Source organism: Oncorhynchus clarkii, chromosome 33 (assembly GCF_045791955.1).
Source record: "Oncorhynchus clarkii lewisi isolate Uvic-CL-2024 chromosome 33, UVic_Ocla_1.0, whole genome shotgun sequence".
Taxonomy (NCBI): domain Eukaryota; kingdom Metazoa; phylum Chordata; class Actinopteri; order Salmoniformes; family Salmonidae; genus Oncorhynchus; species Oncorhynchus clarkii.
Genome location: NC_092179.1, coordinates 9,878,875 through 9,902,374, shown reverse-complemented (window position 1 = coordinate 9,902,374; position 23,500 = coordinate 9,878,875). Strand labels below are relative to the sequence as shown.

At 43.4% G+C, this 23,500-nt stretch overlaps 1 protein-coding gene across 14 annotated transcripts in view; it reads right to left on the bottom strand.

Annotated features, from left to right (window-relative positions):
* Positions 1-23,500, bottom strand: part of LOC139393234 (forkhead box protein P2-like) — a 113,198-nt gene that overhangs the window by 59,344 nt on the left and 30,354 nt on the right. For 12 of the 14 annotated variants that reach the window (XM_071141690.1, XM_071141689.1, XM_071141694.1 and 9 more), the window contains exon 4: positions 4,466-4,652. The exons of 1 other annotated variant lie outside the window; for it this stretch is intronic. In XM_071141690.1, coding sequence (XP_070997791.1) covers positions 4,466-4,642 — 177 coding nt within the window. In that variant the 5' untranslated portion in view covers positions 4,643-4,652. Of the gene's footprint in view, positions 1-4,465; positions 4,653-16,398; positions 16,509-23,500 lie in introns of those variants that run through there. One more of the 14 variants, XM_071141700.1, reaches the window with a different exon arrangement.

The window sequence follows — 23,500 nt, the reverse complement described above, 5'->3', positions numbered from 1 at the left end:
ACAAACTGTGGGTCCCTGTCAACTTTCCGCCTTTCAAACCGACACTCTTATCTCCATTTAGAACGATGACTACACATCTCTTTCAAACTGTTCATATTTCAAGTGGAAAGCCTTTCTCATGACCTGACTGAAAGCATAGTAAAGTCTATAGTAGGCTGATGGTGAGGTGTGTTATTTACACACTCGAGTCGGGCCAGTCTGTAAAGATAAACCTACTGAGGTTCTTTGTGTAAGAGTGCAAATGAGAGTCACCTCCCTCACCGGGCTCCAGAGGGGAGAGAACCAGGGTGATTAGGCCTTTCAATTACGCTCAAGGGCAATGCCCAGATTTGCATCTGAGGGGGGGAGAATTCTTCTTTTTGTTTGTCCTGACGAGCTGGGATGGAGCAGATATATACAGCATCCAGCATCACATCACAGTGACTTTTTAATGTATCACTGCCACCTCCACCTCCATCATTTTCCCTATAGGCAAAGACCCAGAATATGGATTGTGAGGAAAACCGAAGCCCTGGCAAGCTGTTGTGTACAAGCGTCTTGAGCCTGCATCCTCCTGACTGACAGTAATTAAAACTCCCAGTGGCCCCCTGCGCACACACACACACACGCACACACACACACACACACACACACACACACACACACACACACACACACACACACACACACACACACACACACACACACACACACACACACACACACACACACACACACAGAGAGAGAGGTCTGTTAGGTGCTGATGGGGGAGCTCTCTGTCATTAGTATTGTGGCAGGGGATGGAGAGTGTTTACTTGTGAAAACCAACAAGCCGAGGCCAGACACACTAAGTGGCTATTTAAACTCTGTTCTCGGTAAGGAACGTGCTGATGTTCTCATAATGTATATAACACACATACGCATGTTCACAAACACAGTGGCACTGGAACAGCAGACGGAACCACAGATGTGAAAAGACACTTTGTGTTGTTTTGTGTTACAGGGAGAGAAGAATGAAATCCATTGAGAAAGGTTGGAATCCTTCCCTTTGCAGAGCATCAGGTACTGGTGACAGATAAACTGGTATGGGACTGCCAGGGGACTAAGAGCTGAGATGAATGGATCTGGCCTCCGTACATAACAGGACAGTTCATCTGAATAAAATAAATATTCAGTCATCCATTCTCCTGATAAGGGCCATATAGATTATAGGCCACTGCAATCAACTAACCGCTCTGTTAAAGAATATTATGGTATGGATCCAGCAGATCAATGCAGAGCATCATGTATAATCACATATTAATACATTTGTACGACCGCAGCCTTATAGATTGATTTAATTAAAAGGGAAAAAAAACATGAGAGCATTTCTGAGTGCTTTTATCATCATGGTTTTGCATAGTAATTAGGCTGTATGCAACATTTATGACTATGTGGCTACCTGGGCCTAACTTGCAAATTGCAATCAGATACACAGGACATCTAATCTACAATCTAAAATCAAATTAGGCCTATTTAGGGGAGACCTTGGGAATATGGTGATGAGAGGATGACATAATGTGTGCTTGAAATTCAATTGTGACGTGGACGTATTTATTATTCAGGAAGAGGCCTGCTACGTGGCAATGACTTTGACCTTTGCGATCCACCTGTTTAGTGAAATGTTTCTGAATCACTTCATATTAATGCAAACGTAAGCATGGAAATCATCTGAAGGCTATCTTGTTTTTTGATCGGGGAAGAATTTTTGTCATTTAAAAAAAAAAATGTACACATGTAAATCCCTATTTTTTTCTCTCCCCTTCTATTGGCCAAAAAGTTAAAAAGCTCTCGTGTCACATGCTGATTTGCGTCCTTCAAGGAAATCAACAGGAAAAAAAGAGGAAACCGCTAAAATGGCATCTTTCTAATTATAGCTGTAGGTGGTGTGTTGCGATGACTGTGGAACAGCTGAACCCAAAGGGACAGTGGAGAATTAATCAGTGCTTATTAACCATCCTCTCCAGCACCATGATGAGAGAGGGGAGATTCTATCAGCTCCCTTTATGCCCACTGGAACACTCAATGTCATTCCAAATACTGTATGTCAGAAAATTAAACCTAGGCTCTCTTCAAAGTGCTGGAATACAGTTAGATAAGCATTTGCATGTACATACAGTATAGTACAATCCATGCTGTAAGTAGGGATAAAAATCAGCAGATACTTAAATCACGTTAAAACACGCACGCACGCACGCACGCACACACACACACACACACACACACACACCCCTTTATACCAATCCACTAACCACTCATAAACAACTGTAAGCTTATGCTAACCAATGCTAACCAAGGTAGAGGTATCCTCTCCATACAGACAGACCAGACCAGAGGGAGAGTGATGTGAGCCCAGAGCCCAGAACAGGAAGTGTGTGAAGTTAACAGCACAGGGACTCTGTTTAAAAAGCCTCAGGAGACCTGTTAGCTGGACCACTCATTTCAATGTGTCTGTCTCTCCACAGAAATAAAGCTGCTCTTTACAGGAGAAGATTGTCACATCCCTCCACATTTCCCCTTCACAATGTGTCCATCTCAACGACTTAACTAGATACTTTATGCTTACGTTGCTCTTTCCCTCCGTGGCTCTCTTTTATGGCTTCGACTTCCTTTGTCAGTAAATGAGTTTCTGACTAAAGTTAGAAGAGCTGTTCTCGTTGCCTTAGGTGTGCGTTTTAGATTTAAGCAATTTAAGTGTCCTTGTGAAATAATAACATAATACATAATAATAATATAATAATCATATATTTAAAATATATATAATAGTACGCATGTAAAATGGCAGTGAAATAAAAAATAAAATAATAGATGACTATTGTTTCTACTATTTTGACTTATTTGTAATAAATGTGTCCCAGCATCTCTACTCCACCACACTCCCGAGACTAGTGAATGAGAGCAGAGAGATTTACAGCCCTGTGCACACAGGGCCCTATAGCACGATATAGGCCTATGGTGAGATATACAGTGAGTATGTATCTGTAGTCCTCCACAGTAGGACAAGTTAAAACATAAAAGAATAATGAGAGAAGGAGAGAACTGACCCCAATCAGCCATCTGCAGGGAGAGAGACAGGCAGTGTGATGATGAATAGGGGGTGAGGCGATGGTGTCGTGATGCTGTTGTAATCACCAGCTGGAGCATCGGGGGTGGTGCAGGGCTGGGGCAGGGGGTTAGGCGGGGTGTAGGAGGGCCGGGGGAGGACTGCAGGACATGCTTCATTCTGCTACACTGGCTGCACCCCCCACCCACCCACCCACCCATCCGACACACACACACACACACACACACACACACACACACACACACACACACACACACACACACACACACACACACACACACACACACACACACACACACACACACACACACACACACACACACACATCGGCACGACTTAACCACAGGGCTTCAGCTGCCTCTACCAGCATGTGTACACACACTAACATGGATACACACAGACGCAAACTTACACGTAAAAATATAGAAACATCCTCAAAGCAACAAAAAAAAACACAGTTACAAGTAGACAACACACACAAACACACACTCGCAGGGTTCCATACACAGAAGCAACACGCATTGTTCCAAACCCGCGGCGAGGGTCCCCCAAAGCACAGCCCGACCTCTACCGCTGCTCTTTTGGCAAACTGTCAAAGCCATCATTCTCCATGAAAAGACACGAGCACTTGACTCCTCTCCCCAACAGCGCCTGACTCTCACAGCTCCCACACAACAGCCCCAGTCACACTTAAATATCCCACGGAAATCAATAAAATCGACACCATCAACAGAACATTTTTATAAAAACACACTAAACATTTACACACACAAAAAAATGTATGAATTCTTTGTTAATTCCACAGGCCAAGATGAGAGACAGCAGTCAGAACAGAGAGCATGCATAAGTGTGTCCCAGTCAAAGGTTTGCCTCCCGGGGCTGTGGCAGAGTAGAGTGGACGGCTATAGGACCGAGTTAGGAGGCCCTCTGGTGGTTACAGCTGAGCCACGGCTCTCAAACCCACAAACAGGGCGCACACACACAAACGGCAGCGCCAGCCGGCTTTGTACGCCGCTCCCTCTCTCACACACACACTCGCTCACATGGCCTCAGCCGAAGTGTGCTCTCAACATAGCACACACACACACAAATATCAATAAAAACACACTAAAACACCAGCAACAACTACACAACCTCTTAGACGAGTAGTCCTCAACAGCAACATGTCAAAATCAAACACATAAATGCCCAACCACACAATAAACAACTATCAATAAAAACAATCATAAACACGCCAAAAAATAAATTAAAAAATTAAAAACACAACCTTATTTCTATACTAAACGAAACAGTGTCATCTCCAGAAAAGAGTGCCTGCCCTGTCAGTACGAGCCCTGTGCTAGCAGTTAGAGCATGGTGACGTGCAGGAGAAACACAACTTACCTGCTGTTGTTGGAGATGCAGCAGCCCGACTGTGCTTACTTCGCTGCTTGTGTCACCGCTTGATCTTCCATCTCTACTGCCAGCATCTAATTGGCTGCATAGGCTGCTCAGGCTGCTCATTCCATTTTGACTCATTGAACTGTTGCTTATTGTCTCTGTGGCCGACTCCTGCATCATGACTTAAAACCTAGAAGTGATTAAGAGGCACCAGTTAAGGCTCTTGTTACAACCCTTTTCTTCTCTTTTCATTTTTTCCCCCTTTTTTTTTTTTTTTTAAAGCTTCCATTATTACCTCTGCAAATGAAAGCATTTAAGAGGGGGAGGGGGGTGACGCAGGAGGAATTATGCATTCATTGTGTAAATGAAGCAATACAAAGAGATGCACATCTTCTCGGTCTCTTTGTAAAGGAGGGTCGAGTCTAAACGTGGTAAGTGTTTTAATAGCTAGAATTTAGGCACAAATAGGGCCTCTGCTGCACTATGCCCATGTTGGGAATATGTGTGTATAGGACACATTTATGATTGTATATTTAAAAAAAAAAATACAGAAATACTTTTTCTAACGGACGTAAAAAATATATAGTCAGACACACACGTACACTTATTTTATTTTTTACATGATCACTCACTCCTTGATATACCCTCACCCTGTCTAGGCACACACAGACCCTCCTAAACTATTCCCCGTCTTGATTCTGTCAGGATTTTAGTGCGAGTCTCGCATGAACAAAGTTGCCTAATGACGCACAGCTAATCATGCAAAATTAAAATGTGGTAGAGGAGGTGGGAGGGGAGGAGGAGGTGGGAGGGGAGGTCCAAATCACATGGTATCACCCGGTGATAAATGATATAATAGGCTTCTTCTCCCTTAGCTGTGTCTAAATAAAAATGTGCCTCCGAGGCTTCCATAGAGAAAAAGCTCATATGTCACATATTGGCTCAATGTTTTTTCTCTTCCTTTTTTAATCAAACCTCAAATATTCATTTATTTTGGTGACATTTAAAACATATACTGCTGTTCTCCACGGGACACAATTAAACTGGTCCATGGGCAAATAAATGTAAGATATTGAACTAATTTCACTAGCATCTATTAGATATGAAAAGCTGAGACGAAGGAGAGAAAAGAAGCAAAAAAAAATCACGAATATCACTAATGATTGTGCTAAAAACAGCATAAATTATGCATAATTTATGCCTCCTCTCCTGTAATCCATAAAAAAAAAAAAAAAATTTCCCTGCATAAATGCTCTGTACCTTGGTTGGAGCAATGAGGAGTCCTGCCCAGGATCAGTGGAAATCCTCACAATAAATAAAATACGTCGAATCACAGGGACTGACCCAACACAACACACTGTTCGAGGTGTGTTCTGCATCTCTAATACCACTCTGATGGGGCTTCTCTATTTGACAGCCTCTCCATAATTAGCATATTCATTAAGGTAGTACCTAATAATTCAAATGTATAATTTTTGGGGGATTCATATTTCAATTTCCCTTCAATAAAATATCATGTCTATACCATTAATATAATCTGTATGCAATAATGATATTTCAAATCGTTATGTATGGTTATTCATATTCAAATAATATCCCTTCTTATATCTGTGGTGGTACAGTACAGCCCTCCTCCCTTCTTAAATTAAATACACCAATTGTGTCACATGCATAGGCTGAGCAACTAATACTAAGTTTTGATTCAAAGCATCCTGTAGCATGACTGATTTTGAACTGAGAGATAATGCTGGTAATGAAATGCTAAACACACTCACTCACTCACTCACTCACTCACATATATACATGCATGCCCGTGCACAAACACATGTGCTCATGCACAGTGCACACACATACACAGACACAAACACACACACACACACACACACACACACACACACACACACACACACACACACAAACACACGAACATACACACACATTGACCTTAGTAGGGATACTCTAACAGCACCTAATGTTTCCTCATTAACTAACATGTCTCCCTCATCATCATGCAGCAAACACACAACACTGGCCATCTCTATCTGGTGGGAATACAGATTTCCTCTGTTATCCTGTCAATAACGGGAGGGACACATACAGGTTCAAATGCCCCCAAACTGACTACTGAGGTGGCATGGTGGGGTGTCATTTCAGATTTGCCCATAGACTGTATGCCACTCTGTTTCTTGAGTCAAAACACAGATCCCACCTCCATGTAGGATAAAATGAGCTCCAAAATAATTGGGACAGTGACAGTTGCTGTTTTGGCTCTGTACTCCCAGCACTTTGGATTTCAAATGTACAATGACTATGTGGTTAAAGTGCAGACTGTCAGATTTCATTTGAGGGTATTCTCATCCATATCGGGTGAACTGTTTAGAAATTACACCACTTGTTGTACATAGCCCCCCAATTTTAGGGAAGCAAAAGCATTGGAACAAATTCACTTATATGTGTATTAAAGTAGTCGAAAGTTGGTCCCATATTCCTTGAATACATCAAGCATGTGGGATGCATTTGTTGTTTGTTTTGGTTGTGTTTCAGATGATTTTGTGCCCAAATAGAAATTAATGGTCAATCATGTATTGTGTCATTTTGGAGTCACTTTTATTGTTAATAAGAATAGAATATGTTTCTAAACACTTCTACATTCATGTGGATGCTACCATGATTACAGGTAGTCCTGAATGAATCGTGAATAATGATGAGAGATGAGCATGTCTTGGGGGTATGATATTTGTGTGTCACTGTATCATTTCAAATTCAAAGTACTGGAGTACAGAGCCAAACAAAACATAATGTGTCACTGTCCCAATACCTTTGGAGCTCACTGTATATGAAACAGCATCACTCTAGTCTTCAAGAGCCTGATAACTATTTCAGACGCCAAACGTGACCACCAACTCTGACGCCAATTTGTTATCAACTCACAGTTCGGGGTAACAAAACAGATTCTGCTTCTAACATAACCGCATTTTCACATCAGTAAATGCCATTCGAATGACTGGGCCAGGCTGTGTAACTGTGTGATGAGGGGCAGACCCAGTCACAAAGCCAGCTAACAGCAGACCGTCTTTAAAGGATGTCCAGGGTGCAGGATAAACAGGATACAGGCAGAACAAACAGGAGCAGGAGTTACACAGAGCAGGGTGACAGCTGCTCCGGCCACAGTAAATAAGCAGTGAACAAGACGTGCTTATGAACAAACACTCCCTGTTAAAACAGGGCAGAGCTACATTAGTGGTGGGAGAGAGACAGAGGGAGGGGGAGAAGGAGGGGGGGCAGCGAGAGACAGAAAAGGAGAGAGCCTGAGAGGGGGGGGGGGAGAAGGAGAGAGCATGATAAATAAAGAGAGAGAGAAAGAGATGGAGACAGAGAGAGAGAAAGAAAGAGAGAAAGAGAGAGAAAAAGAGAGAGATTTGAAACAGCATATTTGTACATCGTTACAACACTGTATATATACATTATATGACATCTTTATTATTTTGGAACTTCTGTGAGTGTAATGTTTACTGTTCATTTTTATTGTTTATTTCACGTTTGTATATTATCTACTTCACTTGCTTTGGCAATGTTAACATGTTTCCCATGCCAATAAAGCTACTTGAATTGAATTGAGAGAAAGAGAAAGAGATAGAGAGAGAGAGAGAGAGAGAGAGAGAGAGAGAGAGAGAGAGAGAGAGAGAGAGAGAGAGAGAGAGAGAGAGAGAGAGAGAGAGAGAAGGACATAGTGAGAGGGTAAGATTGGCATAATGTGTGACACCCAAACCAGTGATGAATCTCAGCCCAAGAAACACAAAGCAGCAGCCGAGATCAGGCGACTAATAAGTATTCAAATTAGGCATACATTTTACATGCCCAATGTTTAAAATATTCAGAGAACTACCGCCTGATTGCCTTTACTAGGGTTTTATGAACATTCTAATGGAGATTTTTTGGGGGAAGGGCGATGGATGCGAGGAAAACTTGAAGATATATGAGGGAAAAATAAGGATATTTTAATGACATTTAATACAATGAGAAGCGTTACCTAACTCAACTTAAAATTGTGGATTTTTAAATGAAACCAATTAGATGTTTATTAACCCACAAGACAGGTTCTATTTACTATATGTAATTTACTTGAAAATTATTAGTACATTTTTTTTAAAAAATACAGATTTGGAATGAGAAATTTGGTTAAGAGAAAGAAACCTCTCTCACCTATCAAATGTTGCTTAAACGAGAAACAAGGGAGAATCATATTGTCATTTAAATCAAGGAAATGCAAAATATTAATACAATATTCATCTTAATCATGACAACGGCATAGTTTCTCCCTCAACAAAAATCTGTGCATGTGTCTAACCGATGATAATGATAATGCAGATATATGCTAATCATATTCCGAGAGATCAGATGGTGCTTTAACCTTAATGACAGCGGTGAGACAAATTAATTAGCCATCTAAAGGCAGCATTCAAATCTGCCAATTAGAATGTCAATTAGATCCACCCTGGCTGCAGACCACAGAGCGAGGATCTGACTATAGCGGTGACTGGGTGACTGGCAGAGTGTCAGGGCTCACCGTACACATTGAGAAAGATGGATAGTGACAACGCATGGCACCAGAGGGTAAGTGTGTATTGGTGTGTGTGTCGTGTGTGTGTGTGTGTGTGTGTGCGTGCATTGGGCATACATGTATGTATGTCCATCGCAGGTCTTCCCCCATGTTCTTCACCCCTCGCGGGTACCAACCAGTCCGCCCTGGGATCAGATTGTCCTAGAAACAACTGGGCCGGAAGCATCCAGCCCTCCACCCTTAGTAACAATATTTACTGGACTAGCGCTATCCAGAGTCCATGGGCTATGGAGGAGTTGAACAGTGCATGAGTGAGTGAATAAGGCTCAGCAATGTCTGCCTCGTCGGTGTGTTTGACATCCCTTAAATTGGTAGTGTCCTGCATTTTAACACACCAGCTATTTGACGCCATTTTCTCAAGCCATAATTTTCCAATGAGGAGTGCCAAACCACATATTATATGAATCAGTTACACAGACACAGACTGTTATTGCCAGCGTAATTTACTGGTAATACTATAGGTGTACAGCTAGGGAGTGAAAATAATAGTCATACAAAGTGTTTAAGGGGAGGTAGTGAGAGAAAACTGAATTTTATCTGTCTGCGGTCAAAGATCACGGATGACTTCAACGTCCCTATTACGGGGTCTGATAGAATGAGAATCATTTCAGATGCAGTGCGAGAGACACATTATTTGCGAATGTTTAAAGTAACTTCTCTTTGTGTCTAATTCCCACTGTAACGGCACCTTGCTTTGCTATTCCTCTCCGGCTGAGTAAATGTTTGCTCATGAATCTTACGCCGTGCAAATCTGTCTTTTCCATCAGGTGAAGAATCCCAGACAGAATCCTGACAACGCATTCAGGGCTGAGATTGTGAATTTGTAGTGAGACTACTGATGTGGGAGGACAGAGACAATTCACGCACGCACGCACGCACGCACGCACACACACACACACACACACACACACACACACACCTTTCTCTAACAGCCCCTAATGTTTCCTCATTAACTAACATGTCTCCCTCTTCATCATGTACCGAACACACAACACTGGCCATCTATCTAGATGTACTGTGTTATACTGTCCCCTATTTGACACATAAAGGTCTCTATCTGCCCCAAAATTGAACTGCGGTGGCAGGGTGTCACATATGTTGCATGTTCAGCTATATAGTGCATGTTCCCTATATAGTGCACTGCTTCGTAGTGGACTTTGTAGTGCACTATAGGGAAAAGGGTGTCATTTGAGATTTGCCCAGGATTCAAATAGCCTGAGTGTTCAGGATTCCACTCTGCAGTGTCTTTTCTGCAGTCAGGAACACGGACCCATTCTCCCTGTGCCTGCATGATACTGTATATGAAACTCCAGCCTAAAGAAGCCTGATGACTATTTCAGAAACCAAACGTGACCACTAACTCTGTGATCCAAGAAGTCTATTCATTATCAGTTCACAGTTCAGGTAGTTGGAATTCTTACATTCACTGGACAAATAATACAAAAATTACATTTCACCGTCTGTTGGCTCCTTCAGTTCAGATCAAGTCAAGATATGGACACCACTTAAAATAATCACAAATTCTGTGCTCCAGTGAAATTAATTAATCATTGCCATAAGTTACAACACATTCAAAATAAAGAAGTGCCGGGCCCTGGCTATGCTCAAATATTTAACACTTAAGATTGCTTAATAAATCAAAATGCCAGATTATCACCCACTTAAAACACTGGCTCTGAGCTGGTACTTACAACATGATAACTCCAACCCTGAGTTGAAATAACAATCTAAAAAAAGAAATAAAGCAAGTTTTATTTCATTTGAACGTTTACCACTCAGCTCGTTGCTTACATAAACCCTTAAATATGACAAAGATGCTTGTTTGTACTTGAGGTGTAATTCGCAAGCGAAGCTCCTCGCCCCTCGCAGCCCAAGGAAGTCACTGTGGTTTATTGCTACCTCTCCCGGAGCCCTAAGGAGTGAGACACGATCAGGGAGAGAACAGCCACTGGTAAAGTTCTGTTCAACACAGCTACACTATTGGAGATGAAGTATAGCCAAGCCAGAGCAGACCTTGCCGCTTCCGAAAAGAAAAGCTTCCTTATTTTGGCACTGAAGGGACACCATAAAGAGCATTAATGACTATTTCTAAAAACCTGTGTGTAATGGTAAGGGTTTCTCTTTCAGATAAAGCAATTTCAAAGTGACTCACAACGGAACGAGAAGATGAGATTGCTTTAGGGGAAGAAATCATATTTACAAAACCAGGGGTTGGGAAAATGAAAAGGGGATGAATATGAAGGAATAATAGACGTATCTTTTTTAGGATTAACATTATTCTCTGAAACGGTATCACACGTCCTTATCGGCAGCACAATGAGACCATGCTCAGAAAACCTCAGTCATATTTCAATTCATCATTTTAGCTGACAAGAAATAGTCGTTCCCAGTCATTCTGTGGAGAGATTGTTCAGAACTTAATTCTGTTCTGTTTACATTAAGAGGACGAGACAGAAAGAGGGGGAGAGTACGCAAGTGTGTGTAAGTGTCTGGGAGCGTGTGTGTGTGTGTGTGTGTGTGTGTGTGTGTGTGTGTGTGTATTCTGCCAACGTAACCAAGGATGTCTGCACTGTACTAAATGTCCTAAAGTACATTTAAATAATTTATATTACACAGTGTCTTACTCTACAGTTTCATTCTCCATTAAGACAGTGTGCTTAAATATACAAAACAATGGCTAACGATTCCAGTTAATTATCCAAATGGTTAGAAATAACCTTAAATATGAAAATAAATATAAATCAATGATAATAAAACGTTTTTTTTTTTTTAAGTAAATAAATATTCAACTTGGTCTTTAATTATATCTGAGATTTCCGGAGGTCAATGGAGATTTACACCTGTCTGTGTATGGAGAGTGTCTCTCTATCTGCCTCTGGGTCTGTAATACACAGTAGCAGAGCATTGACGGGAGGAGGAGAATCGAAGTCCTTATGTGTGGTTAGTGAGTACGTTCTCCTCTTAAGCTCTTCCCATATAATTTACATTTTACCCATCAAGCACCTCCTTCTGCGAGGAGGAGGAGGAGGTGGCATCAAAGTGGGCGACCACAAGCAGACAGTGACGAAAGCTCATCAAGCTAGACCCTCGTTTGCATTTTGGGAAATTCCCATTGATTAACTTAGCCCACCTAATCACGAGTAATTGACCTATAAAATAGAAGGCCCCATTGTCTGCTCCAATCATATCTACAGAGAGGACGCAGCAGCGTTGTGAAGCAGGGAAGAAAGAACTTTCACCGGTGGCTGGAAACCTGTACGTCCATCTATCTACCAGGGACTATTTACCCAACTCCTCCGACGCATATTTCATCTCTCATTGCATTGTTCTGATGTGATTATCTGTCGTTGACATGGTCTACTTTTGTTGCTGGGGCCCGAGATTAAAACAAGCTGTGAGATGAGATGGACTTCCTGACTGACGCAAGCAACAAGAGAGGTGCCTGCGGCTTCTTCTGAGGGAAGGTGAGGGGGGGGGGGGGGACAGAGGAGCGAATGACGGCAAAGTGGACGGAGGGACAGCGGGCAGAGCTGCAGCGAGGAGAGAGGGATCCAGCCAGAGCGATACAGAGACATAGCTCATTGTGACGTTTCCAGTTATTTCTGGCTGATTAGGGTCATTATGTCCACGGCCTGATTTATGTTGTCATTCCCCCTCACCAGTCCTGCATCGATAGATCTTAATGAATTGGTAAATAAGGGTGAAGATTACACTTGACAAGACCACAACATTTCTCATTCATACCGAGACAAGATTTATGTAACCAATTAGGTCCATAACGGGGGAGATTGGTCAGGAGAAAAATCATATTTTCAGAAGAAATGACCAGTCTAACCCTGGACAAAACAGATAAAGGGGAGTCTTTAACAGTGGCTTAGTCACACACCAAACAGCCAGCGTGAGGTCTCCAAACGGATATCACTCCTGCCCCGCTCGGGATTTTAGGAATTGATTTAAAAATGACTCCCCGCTATAGCTACCCACCCCACTACAGTACCAGCTACAGCTACTTTCCATTTTAAACACAGCCAGCTAATCACTATAGCTCCATCTACATAATGTCTAAACCATAGATTATGGAATCAACAGATACAAAATTAAGCTCTCGCCCAACAAAGGATCCACTTTGATGTGCAAATGTGAATTCAAGGAGGTACTCCCCCCCCTCCTCCCTCCATCTGCCCCCCCCCCCCCCCCCCCCCCCCCCCCCAAAAAAAAAGAACAAAAAAATAAAAATCAATCGTTTCTACCGAGACTTCACTTAATGTTTGATATGTCCATTGATGAATAATCGGCTTTTTCCCCTCAATTATTTAATTTACACGTCCTACAATTCTAGGAATCAGTTGGCACCCTCTTTTGTCATTAGTAAAAAAAAAAAACGGATAAAAGCGCTGATCATCAATAGCCAACGACAGCCCGGGACGACCCAAAGGGCGGGAGTGAACAGAGGTGGAAAATTACAGCAAGGTGATACCGGAGCCTCCTCGTTTCAGCTCTCCCCTTCAAGCACATGCAAATGAGCGTGGCGCTGCTTAACTGCATAATTTATGTGGATAATAGCGGCATCATCATTACGGGACTCAAATTAAATTACATCACAATTAGCGTAACAAAGTGATTGGTTAAACTTTCAAAACAAATACCCAGTTCTGCTAATGAACAGTGCTAATTGGCCACGGTGCATTCTAAATAAAACATGTAGGTAAACATGTGTTTTACTTAAACAATTTTAAAATGCATTGTTTCTGAGAGACACAAAGAGAGAGAGAGAGAGAGAGAGAGAGAGAGAGAGAGAAAGAAAGAAAAAGGAGACAGGAAAAAAGCTCCAAAACAGAATATCGCCAGGGGGATTTGTAAGCTGAAATATAAAATGTGTAGCATTTAATTTTATTGCACTAAATAACCTATTATATTCAGGACTCTGGAGAACAATGTAAATTATCTGCCTTCAAAATGGAGTTGGGCTAATTCTCCACGTGAACTAATCACATAGCTCATTATGCATCTGGGTATTAAATTATGAAGAGGAAGCCTATCCGCATTCCAGCAGAAAGACCTATGAAATGTTAATAATATACTCACAACATCCCAATACCATGCTTTACTCCATGTCATGAATATTTAAGTAAACAAATTATTCACCCGCCTTTGATAAAGATAATTAGTATTTCGCCAGCTTATAATTTTTGTGACCCTCCCTCTCTAAGGGATTTGCTCTATGGATGTGCTGTTCTGAGACATGCCCTATAAAGTTTGGGTCCTTAAGATATAAACGAGTCCTTACTTACAATTTGTATTTTTTTATCTAGCTAAATAACTCAAAATAAAAGACTCACCCTAGTAAAACAAATATCTGCAACTCATTTATATTTGATCTTTATTAACTTATAAAGAATCACGGTGGAGGGTGACCCCTTTTCATTTCATCACCACCAGTAAAATCTCATCCGAAAAAACATTACTTTCACCTCTTGATTTTAATGATCAATAATTTGCCCATTAGTAACACAGTAAACTCCACATCAACACAACGTCCTAAACAGCAGTCTAAAGTGCACACATCAAATAAAGAAGCCAACACAATACTAAGACAGCTAAGAGCTCCAACAAAAAAAAAGACAGCATGTTCACATCCACAGACAAACACTAATCACCAGCCCAACCATTCATTCATCCAGAGCAATTAACCACCAGCACATGAATGCACAGCCCACAGACACACACAGAACACAATCCAAGCCAAAGTACAGCAGCTAGCCAAATACTGGATGAGCAGCCCGCCTCCCTGCCGTTGAAAACACAGCCATGAATACAGCGAGAGGTGAGCGGTACAGAGAGCAGAGAGAGAGAGAGAGGTGCGTGGAGAGCAGGATGAGAAAGGATGGATGAAGTTGGAGTTGCTTGGTTTTATTACCTGGAGGTGAGGAGTAGTGTCAGAGACAGTGTCTGGTGGCCAGAGAAGGAAAGCTGTTGGTGTTGTTTGCAGTGGAGAGGAGCAGACTGGGGTGTCACAGGGGGAGAGGGGCTTCTATCTTTTCTCATCACTCCAACTGTGTTTATAGAGGCTCGCATCATAAACAAGACAACGCCGCCACTGCTCTTCCCTGCCCCTCTCGAAGCCCTGTTCATGCATACTTAAATCACCCCGTCGCCCATTAAAAAACGGCCTTCCTGACAATTATTCTATCATTTCCAGTTGTCACTGGGCAATTACCAACAGGCAGCCCCTCTCGGACAGGCCCAATGGGAGAGATCAGAAAGAGAGAGAGAGGGAGAGAGAGGGGGGCTGCTGCCTGCCTTCTCAGGCAGAGAGAGGGAGTAAAAAAAAGTGCCCAAAATGGAAATGTATAGCCTAGACACAGCGCCTTCTCTCTCCTGACACGCAGGAAATAATTAGACCATCATACACCCGGCCTGCCGACCGCTGATGAAATATATCACAATTACTTGAAAACACTACTTATCATTTCATTCTCCTTTTTTATTGCCTTTGAAAGACATTACAATTATTACGGCTCGGTGTCTGATCTGAGAGTGACCTTCAAAAACTATTTTTTTGTGGGGGTTTTTCCGCTGCTTTTGACTAGTGAGTGAGAGGGTAAGTGAGTGAGTGAGTGCAGCGTGTGTGTGTGTTTGTGTGTGTGTGGGTAGGGGGGGGGGGCCTTTACACGCGTACATGTAGAGTGTCTGACTCCTCACAGGATGCGAGCCGGGTCTCCCCTCGGGCCTCGTCTGCACGCTTGCCAGGCAACTCTCTCTCACACCGCTCTCTCTCAACGCACATCTGCTACTTGCAGGAGCTCTCCTTCTCTCTCCCTCAAACACACACACACGCACACACACACACACACACACACGAGCGAGCTACCTCAGCTCTCGCCGGCACAGCCTGCATCCCTACCTGGCGGCGCGTCGAGGGGAACTAACTAACCGGCTGAGGGAGAACCGCAGCTGAAAGGGAGCGTTTTGGGACACCCTGGGAGAGAGGTATGTGTGCCTGGCTTTATTTCTAGCACAGCTCAGTGCCTTTCTCAGCGTCTCCGTCTCTGTGTCGCTGTCTAAACAGGCAGAATAGGATGAGTGGGAGAGAGGGAGTGGAGCAGCCTGTAGCCTCGGCTCTGTGCGCTGTGCTCCGGGAGAGATAGAGTAGTAGAGCTCTTAAAAACAATTAGACACGTCGGTCTATCTATTACTGGATAACTGCCCTCAGACCACACCACACAGAACTACCACGACACACAGATCTGTTCACAAACACAAATCATCGATACAAACTGCCAATAACGTAAAGCAGAGAGAGAAAGTAGCCTACCTTTTAAACAATGACAAGAGAGAACTCCACTCCCCCGGGTAAGAGGCATTTGAAGATATTCTTAGAAGCCTCGGAGCGTTAACGGCGCATCAAGGGGGGGGAAATGTCACTGGTAGAAAACAGCTTCAGGGAGAGGGGGAACGAGAGAAAAAAAAGAGGAAAGAAAAATGTAAAAAAAACTAGCTGACGCTAACTGTCAAAGACATCATCAAAGAGGTATTTACAGCAGTAATGACACCACTGTGACAGAGCACCTCTGCCCGGTCACGTCCAAGAACCATTGCACTTCTGGGTAATTAAAACAAATCAAGCATCCCCTCTGATTGTTTTGGCACCCGAGGACCAATCGTACACAAAAATCAGCGGTTTGATTGCAAGGGTAGGGGGAGGTAGGATTTGGCAGGGGTGTGGGAGGGGGTACGGGGAGGGGGGGGTCAAGTTTTTTTTCCTTTCTGCATAGCAAGCAGAAAGAGGAGTGACAAAGGTTCAGGAGCGGACCAGGCATGATCTCCAAACAGTGAGTGCTTTTCTCACTTCCTTTCTCAGGAAGACACCAGTCACAGAAGAGCGTCGGCCTCTTCTGCCATGCAGCTCTCACGACTCTGATAAATATACCTCTGTCTTCCCTTTTTAGGGCAAGCCTGCAACAATGTGCTGTAAGCCTGGCGAAACTCAAAAATACCTCTTTACAGAGGAAGTATTCGAGCGGAGGGGAGGGGGGGGGGGGGGGAACAGCAGACAAGCTTTTCACAGCTTTTCCTCCATCCGCATCAGACAAACCTTTGCAACCACTTCACAAAAGACACATTTGTCTTTACAGATGCCCATCATGCCTCACGTATTTTGCACAGTGCATTTCATCATTTAACAATGGTTAATTGGAGCCAAAGAACAAGCGCCCCCTCTGTCTGCCAGCTACATTGTCGCCAGTCTGACTGTGATGTATTGACATACTTGCTGTACTGTAAACAACACACGCCGGCAGAAACGAGACGGAATATTTTGAGCTAATGCTGTTTGTCAATTTTCACTTTTTTTGTCTCTCTCTCTCTCCCTCTCCTTTCTCTCCGTCTTTCTCTCTCTCTCTCCTCTCTCTCCTGCATGCCACAGATGTTTTCCTTAGCTGCTCCAGCAGACAGGAATCTACTAGCAGAGAAGAAAGCCTCGGTCTCCCCCAGGAGAACAGTACAAAGCCCAGTCTGCACACAGCAGATGCAAAAGCAAGTCCATCTGCTACCAGCTCACAACGCCACATGGACTTGTGAGATTCAATCCTAGGCGTCGTCTGGCTGGCTGTGTTTGTGTAGACGCCACTGAAACAAGAGGAGGAGAGGCTGATGTGGAGGAAGGGTCGATACAACTCACACAGGCTCCCCCAGACCTGAAACACACGTGTCCCCACAAGTGTGTGTGCTCGTGTGTGTGTGTGTGTGTGTGTGTGTGTGTGTGTGTGTGTGTGTGTGTGTGCACGCGCACAGGCGTAAGTGCCTGTGTGTTGAAGTCTGCCGGATGAATGTGTACTCATGAAATTCAACAAACTATTCTTACAGCATAAACAAAGATAAACAGACACAAATTCACTGACAGCGAGAGTACGCGGAGCAGGAACTTTCATGCTCAGGGAGATGCACCCAAGGCAGGCATGACAGATTTATTTAGTAAAAGATCTAGCCTCTAACTCGGGGTATAAGACCACTTGAACTCACAGCTCGGAGCGGTGTGTTGGCATGAGTTCACAGGCTCCGAATAGGACATTATATACCAACCAGCAGATTTGAGCTGTCTGATATCCTTATTTTAAAAAAGCAACAGCGAAAGCCAAAAAGCTTTAGCGTTTTCATTTGCCTTCACTGTCTGAAGCAGCGTGGTAAACACTAAACAAGATCAAGGGGGAGTTGTGCCTGAGAAACAGCTAGCTATACAAGGTCTAAATTGCTTAGAGCACAAACATTGGGCCGAGCAATTACGCCCAATTTTACTTTCAACACGTTGAGCTATGTGGCTAAAATGCTCCTTCAACACCCCATAAACCACTTGGAAGATAAACACAAGACAGTCCTCTGGGCGTTGAAAAGCCACCCAGCCACCCTCCTTGACATTGTCAGCCAGAGAACAACAAGACATTGTGCATCACTAACACTTCACTGTATGTTTTCTGCCTGTATTTTCTTCCAGGCCTTCACACCACCAAGGTCAACAAACAACGCCACCAGCGTCTCTTCACTGTGGCAGAAGAAGAGACATGGGTAGCAGGGGAGGGGAGGGGGGGTAAAGAGGAGGGTAGTGCCGGTGTGGGGGATGGTAATAACTACGGCAGTTGTAGTGGTGGTGTAGGTTTCTATCTCTGAGCGATGGCATCATTTCCATAGCAACCCTCTAACTATTAATTTCCAATTAAAGCAGACACAAAGCGCGTTGCCCGGGGCCATCAGACAGTGTCAAGAGCCTCATCCCTACATTCCACACTTCCACACTGGAGAGTGAGACCATGGCTTCCGCCACCACCATCACCACTAGCGTCATTGGGCTAGTCAATCTCACAGGCAGCAACTTGGGCTCAGGGCAGACACAGAGATACCCAGAGCCTCTTTCACCTTACCCACCATTAGAATGATTTATTATGGCCAAAACACTTCAACGCTGAAACAAATGGGAATTAAGAGGAAGGGAAAAACACTGGTGTGGAACTGCCACTTAGAGGTGCTGCGTTTGAAAAATGCATTAAAAAAAGGAGCCCAGCAATAGCATGAGTCTGAGAGAGAGAGAGAGAGAGAGAGAGAGAGAGAGAGAGAGAGAGAGAGAGAGAGAGAGAGAAAGAGAGAGAGAGAGAAAGGGAGATGGAGAGAGAGCGAGAGAGGGAAATATTGAAAGAGAAACCCTATGGCAGGGTTCCCCAACTGACGGCCCTCAGGCCGAATTTGGCCTGTGGGTGGTTTTATTTGGCCCCCCAAGTATTCTGAGTAAAATAATATAAATTTTTGTTGTTAGAATTTTCATTGCTAGACATAAAAGACTGTAAAAACACCAGGAACACCAGCTCTAAGTGATTTTAATTTTGGAAATCTGTTCCCAAGGATTCCCACGCATAATAGAGACACGTGATCATATACAAATGTAAGCAAGGTTTGAAATGATTATGTTTTAGTCAAATATTATATCCGTTTGGGCTTCTTGCAGTCTACAAATGATTTGTAATTATGTTCCGCCTACCCGACCATCCAATGAAAAAAAAAATTGGCCTACGGCTGAATCTAGTTGATGATCCTTGCCCTATGGCTTGTGTGTGCAGTGACTGAGAGAGTGTGTATTTGTTTCAGCCCTTTGCCCAAATGTCATGATGTTCACTTTGCATGGAGGGTTATCCACTTGAAATCACTCCCCCTCTCCCCTCCTCTTTAAACTAGACCAGATCAGAGCTAAAATATACAATATGCAGTGAACAACTGAATATAATGTACCTCTCAAAACCAAACACACTGCACTGGTACTGGCAGTTGGACTACATGCAGACAGACACCTGCAGTATTTCAATAGAATGAACATTCCTATTAGTATATCTAAAAACAGACCACCTTCATGTTGTTTAGGTTTTGGGGCTCCCGAGTGGCACAGCGGTCTAAGGCAGAGCATCTCAATGCTAGAGGCATCACCACAGACCTTGGTTCGATTCCAGGCTGTATCACAACCGGCCGTGATTGGGAGTCCCATAGGGCAGCGCACAATTGGCCCAGTGGCGTCCGGTTTAGGGTTTGGCCGGGGTAGGCCGCCATTGTCAATAAGAATTTGCTCTTAACTCTCTTGCCTAGTTAAATAAAGGTTCAATCAAATAAAATGTCACTACGATATGTTTCCAAAAGCAAAACTGAATAACACAGTTATAGTTGATGAATACACAAACACACTAACAAGACATAATGATCTTAAGCCTTTCCATTTTAATTTTTCTCCCCACAACAAGTTCAGTGTGGCCATAATGGACCATTAGAGCGCAGTGATTGTATTACAGGAGGCTGAACATTTGAATATACTGTACTTAAGCAACTGGAGTATCCATGGCAACTTCCCCGTGCCTTGCTTAGAACGGTCCCTAATGAAATCCATATTAAGTAGCCGATAATGAGAGTGTCCAAACATATTTGCATAGATATTTCAGATGAAGGGAGAAGTGGGAGAAAGGGAGAGACAGAGAGCTGCTGCCACAGTCACAACGGCGAGAATATGTTTTTAATCAGTCATTCATCGACAAGAGAAGCAGGAGCCGGACCCGACTGAGCCAAACAGCTGTATTGAGAAAAAAAAGTACAATTCAGATTCACAGCGACTGAGAGTATTAATCAAGATGTACAGTATGCCACTTCCATCCAGTGGTTAAAAAGGAACTGTTAAGTGAATAGTTCAAACTGGTGGTCACTGGGCAGCTCACCAACCCTAACCTTCTAGGCTGGCTGCCTGCCTCTCTTTAGGCTCCCTCCCTCCCTACACAGGAGTCTCTCATTTGACTTCCATTTGCGACTTTGGCCCGGTGCCCAACAGGACATCCCAGAGTGAGTGTTTGCTTGACTCAATATCAACAGGCCAAATACGCAGCTAGAGGTGGAACTGCCCAGCTTTCAGTTCCTACTGAAAATAAACCGGACAGAACTATCAACATGCGCCACGAGGAGCCACGTATAGCAGTCGCTCAGCGCCGTTCCACTGGTTTCAGCTCTCTCTCTCTCTTCTCTCACTGCTCAAGGATACCTGCCTGCCAAGCTGCACCCCTTCTCTCCCCTTCCACCAGCCCGCAGCTTGCAGGCAGGGCCAACCGAAGTATATACGTTACTGCTGCAGCAGAGAAAAAAATAAAAGAGATCGAAATGACAGAAGTCAGACAGTTCAAGCTGACCGCGCACTTCAAACAGAAAAACTGGGGGAGAATGCGACAGACACTCCAGGTTAAATTGGCTCTTCGGTGCTCCGCTCCTCTCTCTCCCTTTAAAATGTAGGTTTTCTTCAAAAGACGTATTTGAATTAGACGCGTTGATAAAATCAAAGGCTTGGCTGTGTGGGTAAATTTAAACAAGTAAGTGCACCTCACAGCAGTTTACCTATTATACAGCAGATTGGAGTCAGATGAAAGTCTAGTAGCCTAGCATAGCAGACTTTTTCCCCTTTTTTTCACCGTAGATATTATCATATTGTAAAGGCTGCAATATGATAATATTGAAAAATACATGGATATCGGGTATTAATGTTCCTGGCCGGCAAGGTGTCATCAGATAGATGAAAGAGAACGGTTAAGGATTCATACAATAGCCCGCTCCCACAGGTGCATTTCCTGCTAACGATAAAAAGGAAAGCCATTTCTGACATTCATACACCGTGTGCTGAGGATCTCATGTATTCCCATAGTCTTCCCATAACCATAGCTACACAGGTAGAATAAGAGTTAAGACAAAGTCCAGTGAAATTCAAAAGACGTCTACTATGTCAACAACATCCTGGCTACACATTTTCAGGTACCAGGTGCCATTGTAGATTCCATATTGTGGAGTTTTGTACACCGAGTGTACAAAACATCAGGAACAACTGCTCATTCCATGACACAAACTGACCAGGTGAAAGCAATGATCCCTTATTGATTTAACTTGTTAAATCCACTTCAATCAGTGTAGATAAAGAGGAGGAGACAGGATAAAGAAGTACTTTTAAGCCTTGAGACATGGATTGCGTATGTGTGCCATTCAGAGGGCAAGACTAAAGATTTAAGTGCCTTTAAACGTTGCAGGTGCCAGGTGAGTGTGTCAAGAACTGCAACGTTGCTGGGTTTTTCCACACTCAAGAGTTTCCCGTGTGTATCAAGAATGGTCCACCACCCAAAGGACATCCAGCCAACTTGACACAACTTTGGGAAGCATTGGAGTCAACATGGGCCAGCATCCTTGTGGAACACTTTCGACACCTTGTAGAGTCCACGCCCCGACGAATTGAGGCTGTTCTGATGGCAAAACACGGTCCAACTCAAAAGGAAGGTGTTCCTCATGTTTTGTACACTCAGTGTATAGACAGTAGATTAGATAGTGTTTAAAAGGCCAGTGCTATCAACAGAAGTTTAGTGGTACATAGATCTGTCCTGTCTGGTACTGGAGCTCCTCCTGAACACTTACCTCACTGTTCTGAGTTACCACTGACACACAGAGGCCATCCATTCATGACAGTAATACCATTCAACCAGACACCAATTACACAAAAGAAAACTTAAATAAATCCAGGAAAAATGGCATCTCGCCAAAGAATAATTAACTCATTATATGGAAATTTCAAACTTAAACGTTCTCCACACCGCTGCTAATTTAAACGTAATTTTTACTAGCCACTAATTCGGGATAGGAATTACATCTGGAGGTAATTCTCAGAATGGAGCGGAGCCCAGTGGAGGCTACCCAAATAAAAAAGGGGAACTATTCAGGAGAGTGGGAGTTCCGGGCACTGAAACTGCACTTCTTGCAAAAAAATGTTTTCATCATGCTGTCATCTGTCTAGGTTTAAAGAAGACGTAGGTGTTGCAGGCAGAGAAAGATGCTTTCTGGAGATCGAGGGAGGAAGGGAAGGAGGGAGTGAGAGGGAGGGACAGAGAGAGAGAAAGGGTCAGGTAGGGTTGGACAGTATACCACCGGTAGACGCAGGGACCGGTTTGGGTTTTTACTTTACCTTCTATACTGGTATTTGAATGTTTGGTTTGTTAAATGTGATACGCCTAGTGTAATGTCAATTTTTATAGTTTACTTTGCTACTTGAGTCATCTCTCTCCGTGCCACTTTCCATACAGACCTAGACACTCCCCCTGTCACTCAAGGAGCGCATTTGGTGTTCCTCGACAAGACTCTTGCGTTCAGTCTGCATGGTCAATGCAGCACATGCAACAATGTTAATGACAACAATGCTGTTTTCACTTCACATGCAACAATGTTAATGACAACAATGCTGTTTTCACTTTTCTTCTTAATATAAATCCACTGGCGTTCTATAATGACACTATTCGTTTGTGTTTCTTACATCAGCTAGTTTGTCTTTTCTTAGCAAGTTGCCCTAAATCTAGGGAGACGCTAATTGTTAGCCGCTA